At 39.5% G+C, this 22,783-nt stretch overlaps 1 protein-coding gene and 1 non-coding gene across 7 annotated transcripts in view; both read right to left on the bottom strand.

Moving 5' to 3' along the window:
* YIPF6 (Yip1 domain family member 6) overlaps positions 1–9,509 on the bottom strand; it is an 87,718-nt gene extending 78,209 nt beyond the window's left edge. For 3 of the 6 annotated variants that reach the window (XM_019949022.3, XM_073799028.1, XM_033848984.2), the window contains exon 1: positions 9,149–9,507. In XM_019949022.3, the coding sequence (XP_019804581.2) occupies positions 9,149–9,205 (57 nt within the window). In that variant the 5' untranslated portion in view covers positions 9,206–9,507. Of the gene's footprint in view, positions 1–9,148 lie in introns of all 6 variants that reach the window. The other 3 variants (XM_073799027.1, XM_019949026.3, XM_019949023.2) reach the window with 3 other exon arrangements.
* Positions 9,510–16,589: 7,080 nt separating this feature from the next.
* Positions 16,590–16,693, bottom strand: LOC117310524 (U6 spliceosomal RNA). The gene has a single exon (XR_004524668.1). It is a non-coding gene; the product is annotated as a U6 spliceosomal RNA (small nuclear RNA).
* Positions 16,694–22,783: the final 6,090 nt, after the last annotated feature.

The following is a 22,783-nucleotide window of genomic DNA, read 5'->3' as shown; positions in this document are numbered from 1 at the left end:
AAGGAACTTCTCTAGGCAAGAAACACAAGAGAAGGAAAAGACCTACAATAACGAACCCAAAACAATTAAGAAAATGGGAATAGGAACATACATATCGATAATTACCTTAAACGTAAATGGACTAAATGCTCCCACCAAAACACACAGATTGGCTGAATGGATACAAAAAAAAGACCCATATATTTGCTGTCTACAAGAGACCCACTTCAGACCTAGAGACACATACAGACTGAAAGTGAGGGGATGGAAAAAGATATTTCATGCAAATGGAAACCAAAAGAAAGCTGGAGTAGCAATTCTCATATCAGACAAAATAGACTTTAAAATAAAGACTATTAGAAGAGAGAAAGAGGGACACTACATAATGGTCAAGGGATCGGTCCAAGAAGAAGATATAACAACTGTAAATATTTATGCACCCAACATAGGAGCACCTCAATACATAAGGCAAATACTAACAGCCATAAAAGGGGAAATCAACAGTAACACATTCATAGTAGGGGACTTTAACACCCCACTTTCACCAATGGACAGATAATCCAAAATGAAAATAAATAAGGAAACACAAGCTTTAAATTATACATTAAACAAGATGAACTTAATTGATATTTATAGGGCATTCCATCCAAAAACAACAGAATACACATTTTTCTCAAGTGCTCATGGAACATTCTCCAGGATAGATCATATCTTAGGTCACAAATCAAGCCTAGTTAAATTTAAGAAAATTGAAATTGTATCAAGTATCTTTTCAGACCACAACGCTATGAGACTAGATATCAATTACAGGAAACGACCTGTAAAAAATACAAACACATGGAGGATAAACAACACACTACTTAATAACGAAGTGATCACTGAAAAAATCAAAGAGGAAATAAAAAATTACCTAGAAACAAATGACAATGGAGACATGATGACCCAAAATCTATGGGATGCAGCAAAAGCAGTTCTAAGAGGGAAGTTTAAAGCAATGCAATCCTAACAGGAGACATCTCCAATAAACCACCTAACCTTGCACCTAAAGCAATTAGAGAGAAGAACAAAAAAACCCCAACGTTAGCAAAAAGAAAGAAATCATAAAACTCAGATCAGAAATACATGAAAAAGAAATGAAAGAAACGATAGCAAAGATCAATAAAACTAAAAGCTGGTTCTTTGAGAAGATAAACAAAATTGATAAACTCAACAAGACTCAACAAGAGTTGAGACTCAACAAGAAAAAACTCATTAGCCAGACTCAACAAGAAAAAAAGGGAGAAGACTCAAATCAATAGAATTAGAAATGAAAAAGGAGAAGTAACAACTGACACTGCAGAAATACAAAAGATCATGAGACATTACTACAAGCAAATCTATGCCAATAAAATGGACAACCGGGAAGAAATAGACAAATTTTAGAAATGCACAACCTGCCAAGACTGAATCAGGAAGAAATAGAAAATATGAACAGACCAAACACAAGCACTGAAATTGAAACTTTGATTAAAAATCTTCCAAGAAACAAAAGCCCAGGAACAGATGGCTTCACAGGCGACTTCTATCAAACATTTAGAGAAGAGATAACACCTATCCTTCTCAAACTCTTCCAAAATATAGCAGAGGGAGGAACACTCCCAAACTCATTGTACAAGGCCACCATCAGCCTGATACCAAAACCAGACAAGGATGTCACAAAGAAAGAAAACTACAGGCCAATATCACTGATGAACATAGATGCAAAAATCCTCAACAAAATACTAGCAAACAGAATCCAACAGCACATTAAACGGATCATACATCATGTCAAGTGGGGTTTAATCCAGGAATGCAAGGATTCTTCAATATATGCAAATCAATCAACGTGATACACCATATTAACAAGCTGAAGGAGAAAAAACCATGTGATCATCTCAGTAGATGCAGAGAAAGCTTTCGACAAAATTCAACACCCATTTTTGATAAAAACCTTGCAGAAAGCAGCCATAGAGGGAACTTTCCTCAACATAACAAAGGCCATATATGACAAACCCACAGCCAACATCATCCTCAATGGTGAAAAACTGAAAGCATTTCCACTAAGATCAGGAACAAGACAAAGCTGCCCACGCTCACCACTCTTATTGAACATAGTTTTGGAAGTTTCAGCCACAGCAATCAGAGAAGAAAAGGAAATAAAAGGAATAAAAATGGGAAAAGTAGAAGTAAAGCTGTCACTGTTTGCAGATGACATAGAGAATCCTAAAGATGCTACCAGAAAACTACTAGAGCTAATCAATGAATTTGGGAAAGTAGCAGGATGCAAAATTAATGCACAAAAATCTCTGGCATTCCTAAACACTAATGATGAAAAATCTGAAAGTGAAATCAAGAAAACACTTCCATTTACCATGGCAACAAAAAGAATAAAATATCTAGGAATAAACCTACCTAAGGAGACAAAAGACCTGTATGCAGAAAATTATAAGACACTGATGAAAGAAATTAAAGATGATACAAATAGATGGAGAGATATACCGTGTTCTTGGATTGGAAGAATCAACATTGTGAAAATGATGCTACTACCCAAAACAAACTACAGATTCAATGCAATCCCTATCAAACTACCACTGGCATTTTTTACAGAACTAGAACAAAAAATTTCACAATTTGTATGGAAACACAAAAGACCCCGAATAGCCAAAGCAATCTTGAGAACAAAAAACGGAGCTGGAGGAATCAGGCTCCCTGACTTCAGACTATACTACAAAGCTACAGTAATCAAGACAGTATGGTACTTGCACAAAAACAGAAAGATAGATCAATGGAACAGGATAGAAAGCCCAGACATAAACCCACACACATATGGTCATCTTATCTTTGATAAAGGAGGCAGGAATGTACAGTGGAGAAAGGACAGCCTCTTTAATAAGTGGTGCTGGGAAAACTGGACAGGTACATGTAAAAGTATGAGATTAGATCACTCCCTAACACCATACACAAAAATAAGCTCAAAATGGATTAAAGCCCTAAATGTAAGACCAGAAACTATCAAACTCTTAGAGGAAAACATAGGCAGAACACTCTATGACATAAATCACAGCAAGATCCTTTCTGACCCACCTCCTAGAGAAATGGAAATAAAATAAACAAACGGGACCTAATGAAACTTCAAAGCTTTTGCACAGCAAAGGAAACCATAAACAAGACCAAAAGACAACCCTCAGAATGTGAGAAAATATTTGCAAATGAAGCAACTGACAAAGGATTAATCTCCAAAATTTACAAGCAGTTCATGCAGCTCAATAACAAAAAAACAAACAACCCAATCCAAAAATGGGCAGAAGACCTAAACAGACATTTGTCCAAAGACGATATACAGACTGCCAACAAACACATGAAAGAATGCTCGACATCATTAATCATAAGAGAAATGCAACTCAAAACTACAATGAGATATCATCTCACACCAGTCAGAATGGCCATCATCAACAAATCTAGAAACAATGAATGCTGGAGAGGGTGTGGAGAAAAGGGAACCCTCTTGCACTGTTGGTGGGAATGTAAATTGATACAGCCACTGTGGAGAACAGTATGGAGGTTCCTTAAAAAACTACAAATAGAACTACCATATGACCCAGCAATCCCACTACTGGGCATATACCCTGAGAAGACCATAATTCAAAAAGAGTCATGTACCAAAATGTTCACTGCAGCTCTATTTACAATAGCCCAGAGATGGAAACAATCTAAGTGTCCATCATCGGATGAACGGATAAAGAAGATGTGGCACATATATACAATGGAATATTACTCAGCCATAAAAAGAAACGAAATTGAGCTATTTGTAATGAGGTGGATAGACCTAGAGTCTGTCATACAGAGTGAAGTAACTCAGAAAGAGAAAGACAACTACCATATGCTAACACATATATATGGAATTTAAGAAAAAAATAAATGTCATGAAGAACCTAGGGGTAAGACAGGAATAAAGACACAGACCTACTAGAGAATGGACTTGAGGGTATGGGGAGGGGGAAGGGTAAGCTGTGACAAAGCGAGAGAGAGGCATGGACATATATACACTACCAAACGTAAGGTAGATAGCTAGTGGGAAGCAGCCGCATAGCACAGGGAGATCAGCTCGGTGGTTTGTGACCACCTGGATGGGTGGGATAGGGAGGGTGGGAGGGAGGGAGACGCAAGAGGAAACAGATATGGGAACATATGTGTATGTATAACTGATTCACTTTGTTATAAATCAGAAACTAACACACCATTGTTAAGCAATTATACTCCAATGAAGATGTTAAAAAAAAAAAGAAATATAAGAATCCTTCCTCAGTTTCACCCTTTGAATATTCTTCAGCACTTAATGTGTAAACCAACCTGTTTTGAAGTCATTATTCTCCCTTTACTGCTACGATACTGCCCTTTCAAGCTCCAGGATTGCTTGTTTTGAGCTTTCTTGCTGCCTGCTACTGCTAGGGTAGACGGGGCAGTGCAGAAGGAATGGCCTTTGAAGCCAAACGGGCCTTTGCCCTCCCTTGGAAACAACACTGCTACAAGAATTAGATAACACCTGCATGTCACCTAGCACATAGTCAATGCTCAACATGTGGTATCTGGAGAGCCTTGGTTAAGAGTGCAAGCTCCTGGAGGCAGGCAGCCTGAGTTCCAATCCTAGCTCCATCATTTACTACCTGTGTGACAATGAGCAGGTTCCTTTTCCTCTCTGTGCCTCAGTTTCCTCATCTGTAAAATTGAGATGATGGTACTATCATCACAGGGTTGTCCTGAGGAAGAAATATATTAATACAAGTAAACCACTTAGTAGCAGGCTCACAGAAGGGGACAGATACATGTCAAGAGCTCAGGTTCAAGATTCCCAGGGAGTCGATTCAGGTTCTGTCACTGCTGTAGAATAAAGTATTTGGCTAGCCTTTGTCCTTTGTTCCTGGGAGGTAGCCTCTAAACTCCTGGGATTTCCTAAATGATAGTAATATTTTTGTTATTCATAGTGGGCCCTAATAGTTTAGCTAACAGGTGAGCCCTGGTAGACAGCTAGTTTATGTTAATGAGATGACAGCATGGTGGCTAACCACTGCTAAAAGACCAAACACAAGATTAGAGGATTGGGGGGTTTGAGTCCTGTGATACAAACCTGGCCTCTTGGAAGCGGAGGAGGCAATGATCCATTCAACCACACCTACATAATGAAAACTCAATAAAAACTAGATATGTGGGTGACCTTTCCTGGTTGGCAATATTCTGCATATTGTCACACATCAATGTATCAGGAGAGTAACAGGGTCCTGTCCTGACTCCACAGAGAGAAGACAAGGACATTTTGTGTTAGGGACCATCTCAGACCTCAACCTAAGCATCTCCCCCTTCTGCTGGTTTCTGTTGTATCCTTTTGCTATAATAAAAGTGTAATTTTAAGTACAGCATTGTCCTGAGTTCTGTGAATCATTCTAGGGAATTACAGAGCCTGAGGGGATCACGGGAACTCCTGAATTTGTAGCCAGTAGGTCAGAAGTGAGGGTGGTCCTGGTCCTTCAGCTGGTATCTGAAGTGAGGACATTCTTATGGAAGACTGTGCCCTTAACTGGGGAAGTTTGGCCTAACTCCAGCTACTTGGTTTCAGAAGTCACTGCAGTCACTAAAGTGCCATGTGATTCCCACTCATCCCCCATCCCAACCCTTCCTCAGTATCTCTTCCCCAGAGAATCAGTGACATTGCTCAGCGAACTGAGGCAGGATCTGTGGCTCTCTAGCCCCATATATGAGACAATACCACCAGGACCTCAGCTAGTGGACCCTGCTCTGACTAGCCCCTCAGTGGAGATGAAAGGTGACTTGGACCCCATGTCCCTCCCCTTCCTCTGTGCAGGCAGCCTTGTGCACATACATACACATGTGTGCACATAAACACATGTGCACACTTTGCTGCCTGGCTTGGGCCAATGAGGGGAGGAGATAGAGGCAGGGCCAAAAACACACAGTAAAAGCAGGGACTGCAGCCTTAAGAAAGTGGCTGGGAGCAGATGGCTCATACTATTGACCAAAATCCTAAAGAGAGAAAGGAGTCAACAAGGTGGAGGGAGAGGTGGGGTGGATCAAGCAGGAAACAGTTCAGTCCAAGAGGTGGAGGTCGGGGCTTAGTGGCATGGTCTCTAGCCAGCACCTTCACCTGGGACCAGCTTCCTTCCAGACCCCAGGCTACAGCGATTATTATGGCTCTTTTTCCTGCTCCTTAAACAGACAGGCAATAGACAGGCATTACCCAATATTCTGTATTTTCAACTCTATGCAGATGACTCCTAAATCAACCTTTCTAGTCCTGACCTCTTGTGAGCCCTTAAGTCCAGATTTCAGTGTCCAACTACCTGTTGGATATCTATTGGATGGCCTGCCAATATCTCAAACTAAACATTTCCAAAAGTGAATTAATCAACTTTTAGGGCCCTCATTCTCCTCTTCTGTATTTCTGTTCAGGGTATCACTTCCTCCCATTTGTCTATAGTCTTGTTTTTCAAAATGTGATACTGGGAGGAGCAGCAGCAGCACCACCTGACAGCTTATTAGAAATGCAGAATCTTAGGCCTCATCCCAGACCTACTAAATCAGAATCTGCAATTTAACAAAATACCCCAGATGACTGCTATGCACATTAAAGTTTGAAAAGCACTATGTAAGACACATTCTCCCTAGCACTGCAAACCCTCGAGCATTCCGCCTTACTCAAATCTTCACATCTGCTACTGCTGTAGTCCAAACAGTCATCAATTCTTCGTGGAACTACCGCAAACACTTGCACTGGTATCCTAGATTCCAGATACTCCCCATGGTAACTCCTCTGTTATGTTGTCAAATTCATGATTTAAAACGCTTCCCTCCTCAAAAATTTCCAGTGGCTCCTTGTTGCCTATTAAACCTCCCGGCATAGTAGTCAATAAGAAGAAATAACACTACATGATTATTATGTGCCAGGCACTCTACCAAGTGTTTTATATGTTTTAACTCATTTAATCCACCGAACAACCCTGTAAGTATTGCTTTATCTCCATTTTACAGACAGGGAAACTGAGGCATGGAGGGGTTTGGTAATTTCCCCAATATCCTACAGTTAGTTAAGTGACAGAGCATAGAACCAAACCTAGACGACTTGACCCCAGAGCACACATCCATAACCACTGTTCCATATTGCCTCCCTAATTTAGTAGCCTTATCTTTTAAGGTTTACCTCCTAATACTTCCCTGTGCTTCAGCCAAAGTAATCTCTCTGTTGTTCTGCAAATGCATTAGCACCTCCTAACCTCTGTACCTTCACCAATGAGAGGATCTGTAGCATTACTGGAAATAGTCTTGGTTTCAGAAGCAGACCTAAGTTCAATTTTCAGCCTAGCCACCCTGGGGAAATCATCAAATCTCTCTGAGTCTCATCCCCTCACCTGCAAGTAAAACATAGTTCAAAAACCACCTGAACTAGCTGCTGTGAAGTTTAGAAAATATGCAGAGGATGTTTAGTACAATCCTGGCACATAGCAGGTGGTCAATCATTGATAGCTCTTATGCTCACCTGCAATTCAAATCCTACCCATCCTCTGAGGCCCCCTCAAATGTAACTTCTACCATGTAGCTTGCTTCATCACCCCAACTAGACATGATAGCATCTTCTTTTAAATTTTGTTAATATTTTATGTGTAACTTTCTTATATAGTGTCTTATTTTAGCATTATACATTTGTCTTATCCCTACAAATTAGACTGTAAGCATAAGGAAAGGCCATTTGTATTTCCTAAAGCAACTAGCATAGTGTATTACACACTGTGGGAGTTCAATAAACATTGTTGAATAGAAGTGGACTGGATACTGAGTAATGAGTAACCAGAACCACTAAAATTAATTGGGGGAAAGCTTCATAAAAGAGAAGTGGGTCAGTTTAGACGAAAGGAACTAAAAACACCTAAGCACCTGTAACTACGTCATACCAGGCACTATGCATATATTAGTTCATTTAGTACTCTAATTCTGTGGTGACTTACTACCCTCATTTTCCAAATGAGGAAACTGGGGTTCAGAGTGACTTCCTCAAGGTCAGAAGTCTTCCATGAGAACTTGGACCTACTCACTCTCTTTCACTGTTGTATCTTCAGTGCCTAAAAGAGTGCCTGGAACATAGCGGATACTCAATAAATATCTGTCAAATGAAGTGATGAACAAACAGAGCTAGTAAGCAGAACCAAAACTAGAATCAGTTTCACCTGACTCCCAGGTCAGTCCTCTACTATGTTAAGTTGCCAATTTAAAACAGAGAAAAGGGATGTACCATTTATTGAGCAACTACTATATAATTAAACACTATTTGGTATATAACTAAACGTTTGGGAGGAGGGATTGGGGGGCAGAATGTTGAGCTGACTACACTCAGTTATGGCACTGATTGTGTTAGACACTTCACATAATTTGTCACTACAACTTTGTAAAAACTCTTTGAGGCAGGTATTTTTAACTCCATTTTACAGAGGAAAAAACTCTCCATGAAATGACTTGCCCAAATTCACACAAGCGGCAGAGTGGGTGATAACTTTACCTCCAAGTTAACTTTAACTCCAAAGCCTGTGTTCTTAAATACCTGTTCAGGCTTTGGAATTGTAGTATTTGCAGTAGAAATCCTATCCTCTGCAGAGACAGGAGCAAGAGAGCATGAAGAGGACTGCAAGGAGCTGCGACAGGGAGGGCAGGGATAAAACCAAGACGACTGGGGGTCACTGAGCAAATCAACAGTCAAGTTATAACGTCCCATGGGAAGTAATCTCTCATTAATCCCAGAATGCTGCTACTCCAACAAGGGCTAGTGACAAGTCTCCATAAAATGAGGGGACAGCAGATGCAAAGATACTTAAATCGCCTAAAGCTCAGCATTTAACAAAATGCAGGGGACGAGGATAAAAAGGAAAGTGAATGAAAGTTTCACAAGAAGGCGTGGAAACAACGCGGGTGGGGGGAAGCGGTTAGCCCAAAGAACAGGCGCAGTGTTGGGACCTGGTCTGGCATCGGGTACAGGAAGGACCTGCCGTGAGGAAGGGATTCCGGCTCTTTCACGCCACGAGCCCGTCGCCCGACTTCCTTACGGGGCATCTGCCTCACCCTCGGTCCCTTCTGTCGCAGAACCCAAGCTCACCAGGGGCCTGGGCGTTGCTGTCCCTGGGTCTCCGGGAGACTCCGCCGCTTCCGCCATCTTGGCCCTCCTTCTCCCGGGTCGCTCCCACAGGCCTTTGCGGAACCTGAGACGTGGAGGCCGCGCCCCGTCAGCGCGTCTGCGCGTGGCGGCCGCGTCACCGAAGAGCGCCTAGCAGCTGCTAGCGGCCCCGGCCCTCGGCCCTCCTCCCTTGTCCTCTGGGTGGGGGGCAGGGGTTCGCGTCGCCTCGCTTCCCTTCTTCTGGGCCACGGGTCTCGCTGGACACGCTCCCTTTTTAACACTCCACCCCGATCCTCAGCGCACTCCCGTCGGCCGCGGGGCCGCCACTTCCTTCTCTCCCCCTCCCACCTCTTCGCGCCCCGCCCCCGCCAGCGTCTGCTTCCGGCTCTCTGGAGGAGGCTCGGGGTGCCGCCTCCCACACCAGCACTGCACCTTAGGGAAAAAGCCTGCCCCTCCCCCAGCGGCCGAGAGACTTCCTTTCCCAGTTGCTGAATAAAGGGATGAAGCGCACCTTAACAACTGCTCCCTCCACTGTCGCCCTCGCCTGGATGATTACCTGCGCTTCTCATTCCGCTACTTAGCAGCTTCCCACTTACTGGACTGTTACAAGCTTTCATACTGTCTCCACACCGACCTCCGAAATTGCTTTTCTCCCTCACCCCCTTGGGGTCGGGTGGGGGGAACTTCTCTGTATGCATTGGCCAACATTTTAATCCCACCACAATTTACCACAGTTTACAAAGTTGCTAAGCGATTTAGGGCAAGTACTGAAGATGTTCAAGGCTGAAAGAGGGCGATTATTGTAAGAATAACTTTTTAAAGAAAACTGCATGTCCCTATCTCGTTTTCCTGTCCTATCTCGGGACTTTCTCTGTGTTTCAGACTCCATTTCACCTCACCTCAGGCTAAAATGAGCTCAGGCAATACATCCATTGTTGATGCAAGCAATATGCAGGGTACTGAGTGCCCACTGGGGCAAATAATTACCAGTTTTCCACTTTTAACAAACAGGGTAGGGGATGATGTGAACTAGCCTTATTTTTTTGGATGGGCAATCTAGGAAAGCACACAAGTAGTAAACTTAAGAAGAAAGAATGTGGCTGTAGTGTGAAGAAATTCCCAAACTAATGAGATGTGTGTGTGTGTTTGTTGTTCTGTTTTGTTTAAATATTCTTATAATTCTCCTTCTCAGACCAAGCACAGTTTCAGTACTTGTGCAAATACTGATGGGAATAATATGAACATTTAGGCCAGTAGATATGAAACTTTTTTTAATGTTACAAGAGATTATTATGTATTGAATACAATTCCCCAGGCCCAGCCTCAGCTTCCCACACCTGCTCCACCCCTCCCACTACCATTCCCACCCTCAATGCCACCCCTACCCCTGTCCTGACCTCAGCACTCATTATCAGATTACCAAATCCGTTCCGGCTTCCCTGAGGCCATTAATAACCTCTTCTATTTCCTTGTCAACCTCCAAAATTAGTTATCTCTCCCCAACTGAAAACCACAACTTATACCACCCAGCCTCATCTCTTGGCCTCTTTACCACTCATTTCAAGATGGCCTTGATGCTGGCTTCAGAGGAGGACAGGCCATAAAACAATTGTTGAGGCAGTCAGTATTTGGCTTACCTAAGCATTATTTCAGTCTAAAAATGCCAGTTTTCCTTATTTAACTAATAGGGTACAGGTTGAGTGTGAGTTAATATGTTATGAAGAGAAAGGAAGGAAGGAAGGTTATAGAGGAAGGGGTGGCATAGGGCTAAGCTCCTAAAATAGTAATTATTTTATGTTTTTAGTTGCAAGTATATCTCAGAAAATTGCCAAACTCACTCATCATTCTTTAATACACTACAATCATCACCCTCTGTTAGACTATGAACATTTACCACACAGCACGACTCACGGGACTTGCCCAAAATTGCTTAGAAAGTTTGTAAGTGTTAGAAGAGGGATTAACATTTAGACCAATAGGTATGAAGAACTTTGTTAGTTGTTCTAAATTACAAGACAATATAACGTACAACTCTGAAAACAACTGGAAAATATTGAGGAAACAGGCAGTTTCCTGGAGAAATGGTCAAAATTAACTCAAAAAGGAAGCAAGATATTTCGTGAGGACAAAATTTTGGAAGAAAACAATATATAAAAAGCAAGGTGCAGAACAGTTTATATCGTATGCTAACATCTATGTAAAAAAGTAGAAGGGAATATATATCCATATACTTGAATATTCACAGACTACGTCCCAATGACTACACAAGAAGCTGGTAACAGTGGTTGCCTCTGGGGGAGAAACTGAGGGACTAGAAATAAGAGATGAGAGGGACTATTTATTGACTTTCAAGGGAGGGCTATTCATTGTATGACCTTTCATGCAGTTTGAAATTTTTACTATATACATGTGTTACTTTAAAAAAAAAAAGTTGCCAAAGAGCTATCCTCCCCTCCCACCCCCAAGGTACTGGATGGTTTCCAAGGCTATCGTCAGGGAAGAAGAAATTTTCCTCTACCCATCTACATTCTTCTGGCTTGTCTAAGAATTAAATTGACATGAGAAAGATTAACACGAGAAAATCAAACAAGATTTAATAACGTATACATGGAAGAGACCCAGAAAAACTGAGTAACTCACCAAAATAGCCAAAGCCCTCACCTTAAATACTATCCTCAGCTAAAGACAAAAGAGGATTTTGAGGGTGGGGAGCGTCAGTTATGGGAGGTTACCGGGAAAAGCACCATAAACAAGGGTGATTATGATGCAGATTTAAGTCATTCATATTTATGACCATGGTCAGAGCAAGTATGATTGATTGGCCAAGTGAAGGGGTCCCATCTAGCAATAACAAAAGTGGCTCGAACAAAACTATAACTTCTTTCTTCTAGAATAATTTTCCTAAGGACCATCCAATTAGAGCCTTGGAGAAATCCACCAAGAAGTACTTGGCATAGGTAAATGACCACAAATCCAACAATTGGATTAATTTTTAAAGTCTACATGGGACTTGTGCCAATGATAGAAAAACATTTGAGTTATGTGCAGAAGCCAAAGAAATGAAAAAACACAATAAATAATCATATGGATCAGGTCCAGCATCTTGGGATAGCTGTCTCGTTCTGATGTCTTCTTCTCCTCCTGGGGTGGGAGTCGTTTCTCCTCTGTTTGAGCATTGTTTTAAGGTGAGTTTGAAGTGAGCAGTCCTCTCTATGGACCAGTCCAGTGCAGGGGCCCTTTCAAGTGGGAAATATGAATCCAAGAATCAATTCCCTTCAGTTATGCTGTGCAAGAGCTAATTAAGAGTATCTGACAAGGGTCCTGTAATCTAGGTTGGAGAGAGTCCTTTCAATGATGTCTTTTCCAGTGTACATCATCTCCTGGTTGCAGGCCATGGGCCACCTGATCTTCATCCAAAGATAAGTTGATGTGATAAGCTTCAGAAACAATCTTAGTATGTCCTTTTAATAATTCAATTAAACTTTTGTGATAATGCAACATAGTAACAAGAAGCCATCCAGGAAGTGAGTCTTAAGCAGTAAATACAAAACCTCAAAGACAACAACACTAGAACCCAACATCTACAGAAACAATCTTTTTCTATCTAAAATTACCCTCATTTCTACAAAATATAGCCAAGTTGACTAATTTGCTTGCAAAATAAGTCTGGTTTCAATAAACTTTGCCTGATTATTTGCATAAGAGTAATTGATCACACAAGCTACTTTAAATTGGCTGTGCTGGAACGTTTCATAAGGAATCTCAGACTGAACTTTAAAAGGCCTTTCAAGGCCAGTAAAGCCACGCCAAGTGCTTGTCATCAGATTCGCCTGTACTACCTATATATAGATTGGGTGAATTCCTCCCTTCTCAAGGTCCTCAAAATATTTCAAGGTTCTGGGGCGGCCAGGAAGTGACCTTTCTTATTTACCTGGTAAGGCTGCTGGGCTCCTTGTAAGCAAGGTACCAGATTGTTTTTCCAAGGGGTTTTATGGCTCCATAAAGTTCACCTTAGTTCTTTAAAGCTATCTGATCATATCTGATTCTGTGCAATTTCTCAAATATGACATTCCAGTCAAAAACATGGTAACATAACCAATGTTTCCAATATGTCCTGTTATAAGAACAGACTCTTATCGAACTTATGCAAATAGCTACATTGCCATAAAGATAAGAATACTCACTGAGTTCCCAAATTCTGGAGGAATCAAGTAGTGAGAAAAGATGAATGCTACAATTCTGCTTACAAAGTTATAATTTACCAAATTGCTATAAGTCATAATTAACTTAAAGTGAAGGGTTTCCTTATATTTGGACAACCAAGATTAAAAACTAGTAATATTTCAGACAGAAAGTTATACAAACTAACATTCAGCCCTATGTAACTAATTCTTGTTGATCATGATCTTCTGTTAACAGTTTTATGAAGTCATCAGGGTTTCCATTAGAATTCTTTATTTTTGTAAATTGGGGTATAATTGTTTTACACTGTTGTGTAGGTTTCTACTGTACAGTGAAGCAAAGTAGAGTTCCCTGTCCTATACAGCAGATTCTCATTTGTTATCTATTTTATACATATTAGTGTATATATGTCAATCCCAATCTCCCAATTCATCCCACGCCCCCCTTCCCCCCTTGGCGTCCATACGTATGTTCTCTATGTCTGTGTCTCTATCTCTGCCCAGCAAACAGGTTCATCTGTACCATTTTTCTAGATTCCACATATATGCATTAATATACGATATTTGTTTATCTGTTTCTGACTTACTTCACTCTGTATGACAGTCTCTAGATCCATCCACGTCTCTACAAATGACCCAATTTCATCCCGTTTTATGGCTGAGTAATATTCCATTGTATATATGTACCACATCTTCTTTATCCATTCATCTGTCGATGGACATTTAGGTTCCTTCCATGTCCTGGCTATTGTAAATAGTGCTGCAGTGAACATTGGGGTGCATGTGCCTTTTTGAATTATGGTTTTCCCTGAGTATACGCCCAGGAGTGGGATTGCTGGGTCATATGGTAATTCTATTTTTAGTTTTTTAAGGAACCTCCAGACTGTTCTCCATAGTGGCTGTATCAATTTACATTCCCACAAACAGTGCAAGGGGGTTCCCTTTTCTCCACACTAGGAAAACTGGACAGCTACATGTAAAAGAATGGAATTAGAACACTCCCTAACACCATATACAAAAATAAACTCAAAATGGATTAAAGACCTAAATGTAAGGCCAGAAACTATCAAACTCTTAGAGAAAAACATAGGCAGAACACTCTTTGACATAAATCACAGCAAGATCTTTTTTGACACACCTCCTAGAGAAGTGGAAATAAAAACAAAAATAAGCAAATGGGACCTAATGAAACTTCAAAGCTTTTACACAGCAAAGGTAACCATAAACAAGAAGAAAAGACAACCCTCAGAATGGGAGAAAATAGTTGCAAATGAATCAATGGATAAGGGATTAATCTACAAAATATACAAACAGCTCATGCAGCTTAATATCAAAAAAACAAACAACCCAACCAAAAACTGGGCAGAAGGCCTAAATAGACATTTCTCCAAAGAAGACATACAGATGCCCAAGAGGCACATGAAAAGATGCTCAACATCACTAATAATTAGAGAAATGCAAATCAAAACTACAATGAGGTATCACCTCACACCAGTCAGAATAGTCATCATCAAAAAAATCTACAAATAATAAATGCTGGAGAATTCTTTAATTTCTTAACCTGTTCACTGTTATGAGCTGAAAGTTATCAGAAACGTGTATTTGTCAAAAGGTTCTTTCTATGAATCTTCTGGAAGATGAAGCATTTTTACAGAAGCATCAGAGTACAAAAATAACTGTCTATAAAAGAGAAAAGACTTAAAAAGCAAGGTTAAAGACCTGTTTACAAAGCAATTGTCAAAGAAATTTGTTGTTTTAGTGGCATACAATATTAAAACAATAATTAGAATTATGACTGATGATACTACATGAGGACATATTTAAATTTTAGAAATTTCACATAATTTCTAGAACATTTATATTAATGACAATTATCTATACTCTACAACCTAAGAAGGTTTATCACCACTCATTTAACAACGCTTCCCATGTAATTTAACATATAAAATTAGCCTAATTAGTTTAATGTCTTTCTTTGATAAGGAGAGAAAACAAATCTTGAGGTGCTCCGGAGGCATTCTGGAAAACCTCAATGTTATCTACAGGTCAAAAGAACTTCATTTAGAATTTGATTTTGGGGAAGTTTGTCAAATATATTAAAAAGGGTTTAAAACACTTGGTCAAATAGGATCATAGGTCACTATGTAACAGTACTTAGTTATCCACCCAAGCAAAGTGACAAAAGATTTCAAAAGCAAAATACAGAAAGTTGCAACAGTTTACTTAAAAGGTAAAAAATTGGGCTTCCCTGGTGGCGCAGTGGTTGAGAATCTGCCTGCCAATGCAGGGGACACGGGTTTGAGCCCTGGTCTGGGAAGATCCCACATGCCGCGGAGGAACTAGGCTCGTGAGCCACAACTACTGAGCCTGTGCATCTGGAGCCTGTGCTCCACAACAAGAGAGGCCGCGATAGTGAGAGGCCCGCGCAACGCGATGAAGAGTGGCCCCTGCTTGCCGCAACTAGAGAAAGCCCTCGCACAGAAACGAAGACCCAACACAGCCAAAAATAAATAAATAAATATTTTTTTTAAAAGGTAAAAAATCTTTACTATCTGTTATCAAGAGCATATCAATATCCCATTAAAACTTCATGCTCTTAACAGAGAGAAAACCAAATTCAGGTTTTGCACCATCTTACAATTTATTCTAATCTTAGCCAGTCTTGATCACATACAGAACTCTATTCTCAAGGCTTCTCTTTGACAAAACTTCTATAACTTCCTTTTTTTTTTTTGTTTTTTGGAGGTATGCGGGCCTCTCACTGTTGTGGCCTCTCCCGTTGCGGAGCACAGGCTCCAGACGTGCAGGTTCAGTGGCCATGGCTCACGGGCCCAGCCGCTCCGTGGCATGTGGGATCTTCCCGGACCGGGGCACGAACCCGTGTCCCCTGCATCGGCAGGCGGACTCTCAACCACTGCGCCACCAGGGAAGCCCTAACTTACTTTTTTTTTAACCTTTAGATTTTTGTCCTATGTTTTCCTTTTCTCTCTCTCTCTTTTTTTATAGGATTTCATTTTACTTTAATTTTTTTATTTTAAAAAATTTATTGTATTCAAGTATAGTTGATTTACAATGTTGTGTTAATTTCTGCTAAACAGCAAAGTGATTCAGTTTTATGTATAGTCTTTTTCATATTCTTTGCCATTATGGTTTATCAGAGGATATTGCATATAGTTCCCTGCGCTAGACAGTAGGACCTTGTTGTTTATCCATTCTATATATAGTAGTTTGCATCTGCTAATAAAAATATAGAACACTTCACAAATTTGTGTGGCATTCTTGTGCAGGGGTCATGCTAATATTCTCTGTGTCATTCCAATTTTAGTATATGTGTTGCGGAAGCCATCATTCTCTCTCTCTTTTAAAGCTATCTTTAGGACAAAATTACTTTCTCTTCCCTGAACTAAGTGTATTTCCATTCCTTATACCTTCTTTTTCCTTGCATACAAAGATGTTTTCCTTATTAATTTTTAGTGGTTTTAATTACATATTTTAATTATAATTCTTAAACGCCTTCATTTGTAGCAAAAACTAAGAAGTAAGCAATTATGAACTGTCTTTTACATTAGCATTCTGTAGATTGGCAAACTTCTAAATACTATTTATAATTTCTTTTAAATATGTGCTTTCTTATAGAAGATGTCTCCATGTGGAACCAAACATATTTATTAATAGTCCTAAATATCTTTAGTTTCTCTGTAAAAGGAAGCCTATGTTTAGTAATTAATGTTTCAGTACCTTATTTTATTTGGGAATGATCTAGATATTCAATAAGCTTCCATCATTTAATTTAATTTAGCAAAACCCTAAAGTTTGAAGTTGCCAAAAAGATTTGGAGAAACGATTTCTAAGTAGACACACCATAAAACATGATTATTCTTAAAGAGTTCACCTAAAAACTCTTAACCCATTTACATTTAATTTACTTATAAAAATTTTATTATATCAAATCATCTTTCTGGCTGACAAATTTTGCAACAGATATAAGATCTTATTTAACTTCTAGTAAATCTAGGTACAATAAAAGTATTATGTTTAATGTTGATGACTCTAAAGACATTAATAATAAACTAACTTTAATACCAAATATTAACTTAGTACTGAATATTTCCCAGTCCATGTGATCCTGAAATTCATTTTAGTTTCTTCCATATTTCTGAGGATTTATCTAAATGCTTAATTTTCTTTAAACCAACTAAATAGGACTCTTTTACAAATTAATTTTGGCTATATCACACGTCTACAACACACACACATATATGTAGACACACACAAACACACAAACAGAGACCCCTTAGTTCTCATTTCAAATTTTCAGCCTTAAATCAGCTACAATAACACAAAACCCATCAGTTACAGAAAAGTCTGTTCAAATTGGGTTTCTGGCAGATGGAAGAAATCAAGGTCACTTATTTAGATGGCTAAACCTTTTCTTACTAATATTTATGGAGAAGACACTGAAGATTATTTATATTTGTCCTTGACACGGCAAGTTCCAAATGACCTATCCCCCTTTTCATTTTCTTTTGATAAGGGTTACCTTTCTTAAGTTTGCATTTTAAAAAGATGGCCTAGATAAGAGTTCCTCGAGAAGACTAGGTAGAACATTTACCTCTCAAAGGCTCAGGGAGAGAAATGCAAGTGCCTCCTAGGAGGACTTTTGTTCCCATAAGGCCAGAATTTTTTTTCAATACTTACAAGCCTCTTAAGATAAATAGGGGGAGGTTTCGGGGAGTGGAAAAAACGATTGATGGGCTTTGAATTGTTTCTGGAGCTACATCTCTGGTCCTGGAAAGAGTAGACTGCTGTTTTTAATTCCTCAAGGAATTGGGTAGCCACATAAATGATATCAAAGGATGGACATACTGATCCACCTATGTTGGAATGTTTTTCTTCCCTCTGGGTATATTTAGCTTGGGGGAGAAAGCCAAAAAAATTTCTATCAGGTTCTGAATATCAGCTATGGTCACTTGTTTAGTCAGACCAATGGCCTCCCATCTTGGTAATCCATTTACAAAAACTTTTGAGAATCCTCTCTGGGTTTAAGAAATTCTTTAACTATGGCCCTCAGTTCAGCCTTTGACCTGAAGAGGATTGCCTACAGCCTCAAGTGGTCCCATTTCTAAAGGTAACTGTTTAATAGTCTCTTCAGAGTGGAAAAGCAATTCATACAGAGGATTACAAGAACGAGTACTCAAATAAAGCAGGATAGAGGGGAGCAGTAGGAACTAAGTCAATCTTATAGTCTTTTGTTTTAGGTACGTTTTATATCTTTAATCTTTCATTAGCCTTCTACAACAAATCCGTCAATTAAGCTATTTTGGAAATTAGAAGTGCATACCAATTAAAATAGGTACAAGTGTTTAAGATGAACCCTTTCTAAACTTTTAACAATTTTGAAGTCTTTCCAATTCAGAGGGCTCATCATTTGTCTATTGATGAACAGGATCTTAATAGTGACTCAAACCAATAAACCTTTTTATGGTTAAACCAAGTATGTAAGAGGCATCCTTCAAGAGACTGCAAAGCATGCAGCCCTCACAAGATGCAGAAATTTCACTCCCAAGGACATTCTAAAGAAGTAGAGACCTTCATTGTACACATGGAAACAACAAAGGTTGAGATGACCAAAGCCCCTTATGGACTGAGATCACTTATGACAAACTCCCCTGAGAGCTGACACTCTCAGACAAAGAACATTCAGTTTATCTGACTGACTGCCAAATGTACGTCAGTATATGCACCTTCTGTATGGTGGAAACCAGAAAGAATATTCCCGTTGATCAACAAGTCAAGTTCTCAGGAAAGGAAAACCTAACCAGACCAAGGAGGACTGGTTTTCCTCCTTATGACCAAAGACACAAAAGACAAAAACAACAACAACAAAAATCAGTGACCATCTCTGGGAGGAAAAGGATTAACAAATCTAGAATACTCTTCCAAACTTCAAACCAAAAGTCACTGAGTCCAAAGAGCTAGCCCTACAGAAATTTATTCCCACTAATCTAATTTTAGAAAAGAGAAAAACTCTTACCACTCTAATTTCCAGCAGATCCTGCAGGCAGAGATCAAGGAAACTGACTAACATGGTAAGAATTCTTACCTTCTGAGAGGTTTCTCTAACTGCATGCACAGAAACCAGTTTTGGAATGTCAAAAGAGGCCCATCTTGGCCATTTCAGGGCAAGAGTTCCTTTAATTCACAATTTAAAAGGACTTGCAAGTATAAGTTCCAAATATACATAAACTCAACTGGGGTGCTAAGTCAGAAGTTTTCTGACTCCTCTCATTTCTCTGTTTGGGAAACTCTTCCCCATTTTAAAGTTGGTTTGTTGGAATGAAATTGCTAATGAAATTATGTGGTGGACCCATGTGTTGTTTGTGAATTTAAGTCCTCTAGGTGTCACCCTAGAGTCATTTCAGCTCTTTTATGTGTCTTAGCTTCTCCCTCTGTCAATCTAAAATCACATGGGTGCTCAGAGTACTGCGTAGCCAACACTTATATTGTGTGTCCCTGGGCGAGCAAGTTTTTAATTAATGAGTGGAAGTCCCTATTGGACCACTGCATAGTATGAGGACTTGCCTTCACCACTTCCATAAATTTCTCAGTTGTCTGAGAAAGCCATAACTGTCCAGGAGAAGTTGTGTCCCTTTTCTTTGGAGCAGAGAACTCTCATATGGTATCTTCACTGTTATTCTGACAAATTCTGTTAAGGTAGCCAAATTGAGAAAAGACATCAGGCCAGTCTCCTACCTAATCACCCAGTCCAAACCACTCAGTGTCTTTCAACTGAGCAAATCTTCCCAGTGTTTCTCAACCAGGCCCTTTTTCCCAGTGTCTCTCAACTGGGAAAATCCTCCTCAGTGTCTCTCAACTGAGGAGTCAGGTACCTTTTTATCCACAGCCAAATAAAACTCAGGATTGTCAACCAATAATCGGAAGATCTGAGACCAAGAGACACTTATTCAAATTCATCTGGACTTGCTAAGGAGGAGGATGGACACAGGACCAAGGCTCCAATTCCTCACAGAGTTCAGGTGAAGGAGAGAAATCTGCTCTGGGTCCCTTCATGGTTGCCAAAACTGTCAACAACAAAAAACTCTGAACAATGTGAGAACTGCAAGTTTCAGTTTTATTTTGGGACTTACTGAGGACTATAGCCTGGGAGACAGCCTTCCAGATAGCTGTAAGGAACTGCTCCAAAGAGGTAGGGGAGGAGCCAATATATATATGATTAGGGGCGGGGCGCTGAGAAATACATGTAGTCAAGCATACATCTTGGTAAAAAGTTACTGCTAGTCACGAGCATCAGATATATCAGTTAATGATTTTAGTGCTTCTCTAACTATGGGAAGATGCATGAATCTGGGGTCATTGAAATTCTTCCTTAGATATGCATTTAACTGTCTAGGGGCCCATTCAAAACAAGGAATGCTTCATCTTGAATTCCTTTCAGTGTGTGTTCTAGGTCAGCCACTGCAACAGCTAATGACTTGATCCCTGTAGAACTCGAATGGTGGGCAATATCTTTTGTTTACAAAATAAGTATATTAATAAAGAGTGAATAGAAGTGTACTTACTTAACATGATAAATAAATCTGTATCAAACCAGAAGCCAACCTCACGCTATACCTGGCATTCCCATTACACCCAAGAACAGGAGAAGAATGCTTATTATCACCACTATTTGACATTCTTTTGGAAGTGCTAGGCAATGCAATTAAGACTTTCCTCCCTTTGGGGCTAAGGCCAGCCTTGCTTATTCTCTCTGAGGCCATTGGTCCCCCTGGATATCCTCACCCATTAACCCCATCTTAACCCTCTCTCTCTAATATACAAGCAAACTTCCAGCTGTATAAAATTCAGGCATTGTTTCCCACTTTCAATATTTCCCTTTCTTGGCACTTGCCTCTCCCAAAGTATAGCATTTCTCTGTATAAACATTCCACCCTTCCTGATGTAAACATAGTTTCTCTCTTCTCCTGTTGTAAAGAATTAGTGATAAACCCCTCCTTAACCTCTCTATTTACCTCTACCTCTTTCCCTGTTGTTGTCCTGGCCCAGCCCTTCCCTTATTCCGTTCTCTAATCCTCTCCCACTTCCCTGAGGTTTTTATAATTTTTATCAGTACACCAGTCTCCAAAATAAGTTATCTCTCTAACTCCTCCACCATGTACTTTATCCCTGGGCTTTCTCAGAGCTTCTGACAATGGGCTAGGGAGAGGTCAAGTTATAATGCAATTGTAGATTCAGTCAGTATTCAAGTTACCTAGAGGCCCTTTCAGTCTACACACACCTGTTCTCTGTTTAACAAACAGGGTAGAAGATTGGTATAAGACGAACTAGAGGGCTTTATATTTTTGGATAGGTGATCCTTAAAAACTCCAAACTTACTCTTAAGATAAAATATGTGAAGACATGAACAAACTTACAGAATAGTAATTGCCATGATATCTTTTTTCAGTTAGAAGTATATCCAGCAACATTTATAAATGTGTATACCTACATTAATTATTCTGTTTCAAACCATGATATTTTCAGTAGAGCAGTTGATATTTGCTTCTTTAATCCATAAAATTACATTCAGACACTTAGTATGTGTCCTAATTGTAATTTTATAGCAAAATATATTATTTTCAATTTATTTTTTCATACTTACACATTTGTACATATTATTCAATTTGACTAATACTTTTGCCAGCATTTTACTATGAATATGTTCAAATATATAAAAATGTTCAAAGCATAGTAGACTAAAGTGTGAAAAAATAGTGCAGTGAGCAACCATATACACACCACCTGGATTCTACAATTCACATTTTGCTGTTTCTGCTTTATCACATCTCTATCCATATGTCCATTCATGCATCATTTGTTTTGTTCTTTATATGTTTCAAAGTAAGTTTCAGACATTAGTATACTTCATGCCTAAACATTTCAGCTTGCAGTTTTGAAAGGATAACATAGATATTTCTGTACTGACATATAAAGATGTCCATGTTATAGTAAATGAAAAAAAGCAGATTATAAAAAACACCATTTATGTTAAATGTAAACATTATGTAGACATAAGAATTTAATTACCTAAACAATATACATTTACACCTTATTACTTCTTATCAGGGCCCCACTTTTGTTCAGTGTGGCAATGTGCCCAGGCCAAGTATTGAATTATAACTGATTCAAGTCAATCACGGCAATCTTATTTTCTAATTTTCCAGCTTCTTTCTTTACAGGGATGGCCATATGGCTAATGAGAACAAAAAAGAAGTCATCCAGGGAGGCTTCTTGGAAAGTGTTTGCTTGATTAGATAAAAGAGACAAATTCATCTTGCATGGCTTGCCCCTTCTCACCAATCTTCCTGCCTTGAATGCAGACATTATATGTGGAGGTGCAACAAACATCTTGCAACCATGAGAAGAGAAAGATGAGGAC

This window comes from Tursiops truncatus, chromosome X (genome assembly GCF_011762595.2).
Source record: "Tursiops truncatus isolate mTurTru1 chromosome X, mTurTru1.mat.Y, whole genome shotgun sequence".
Taxonomy (NCBI): Eukaryota; Metazoa; Chordata; class Mammalia; order Artiodactyla; family Delphinidae; genus Tursiops; species Tursiops truncatus.
Note: the sequence above shows the minus strand (reverse complement) of the source record. Positions and strands in the feature narration are given on the sequence as shown.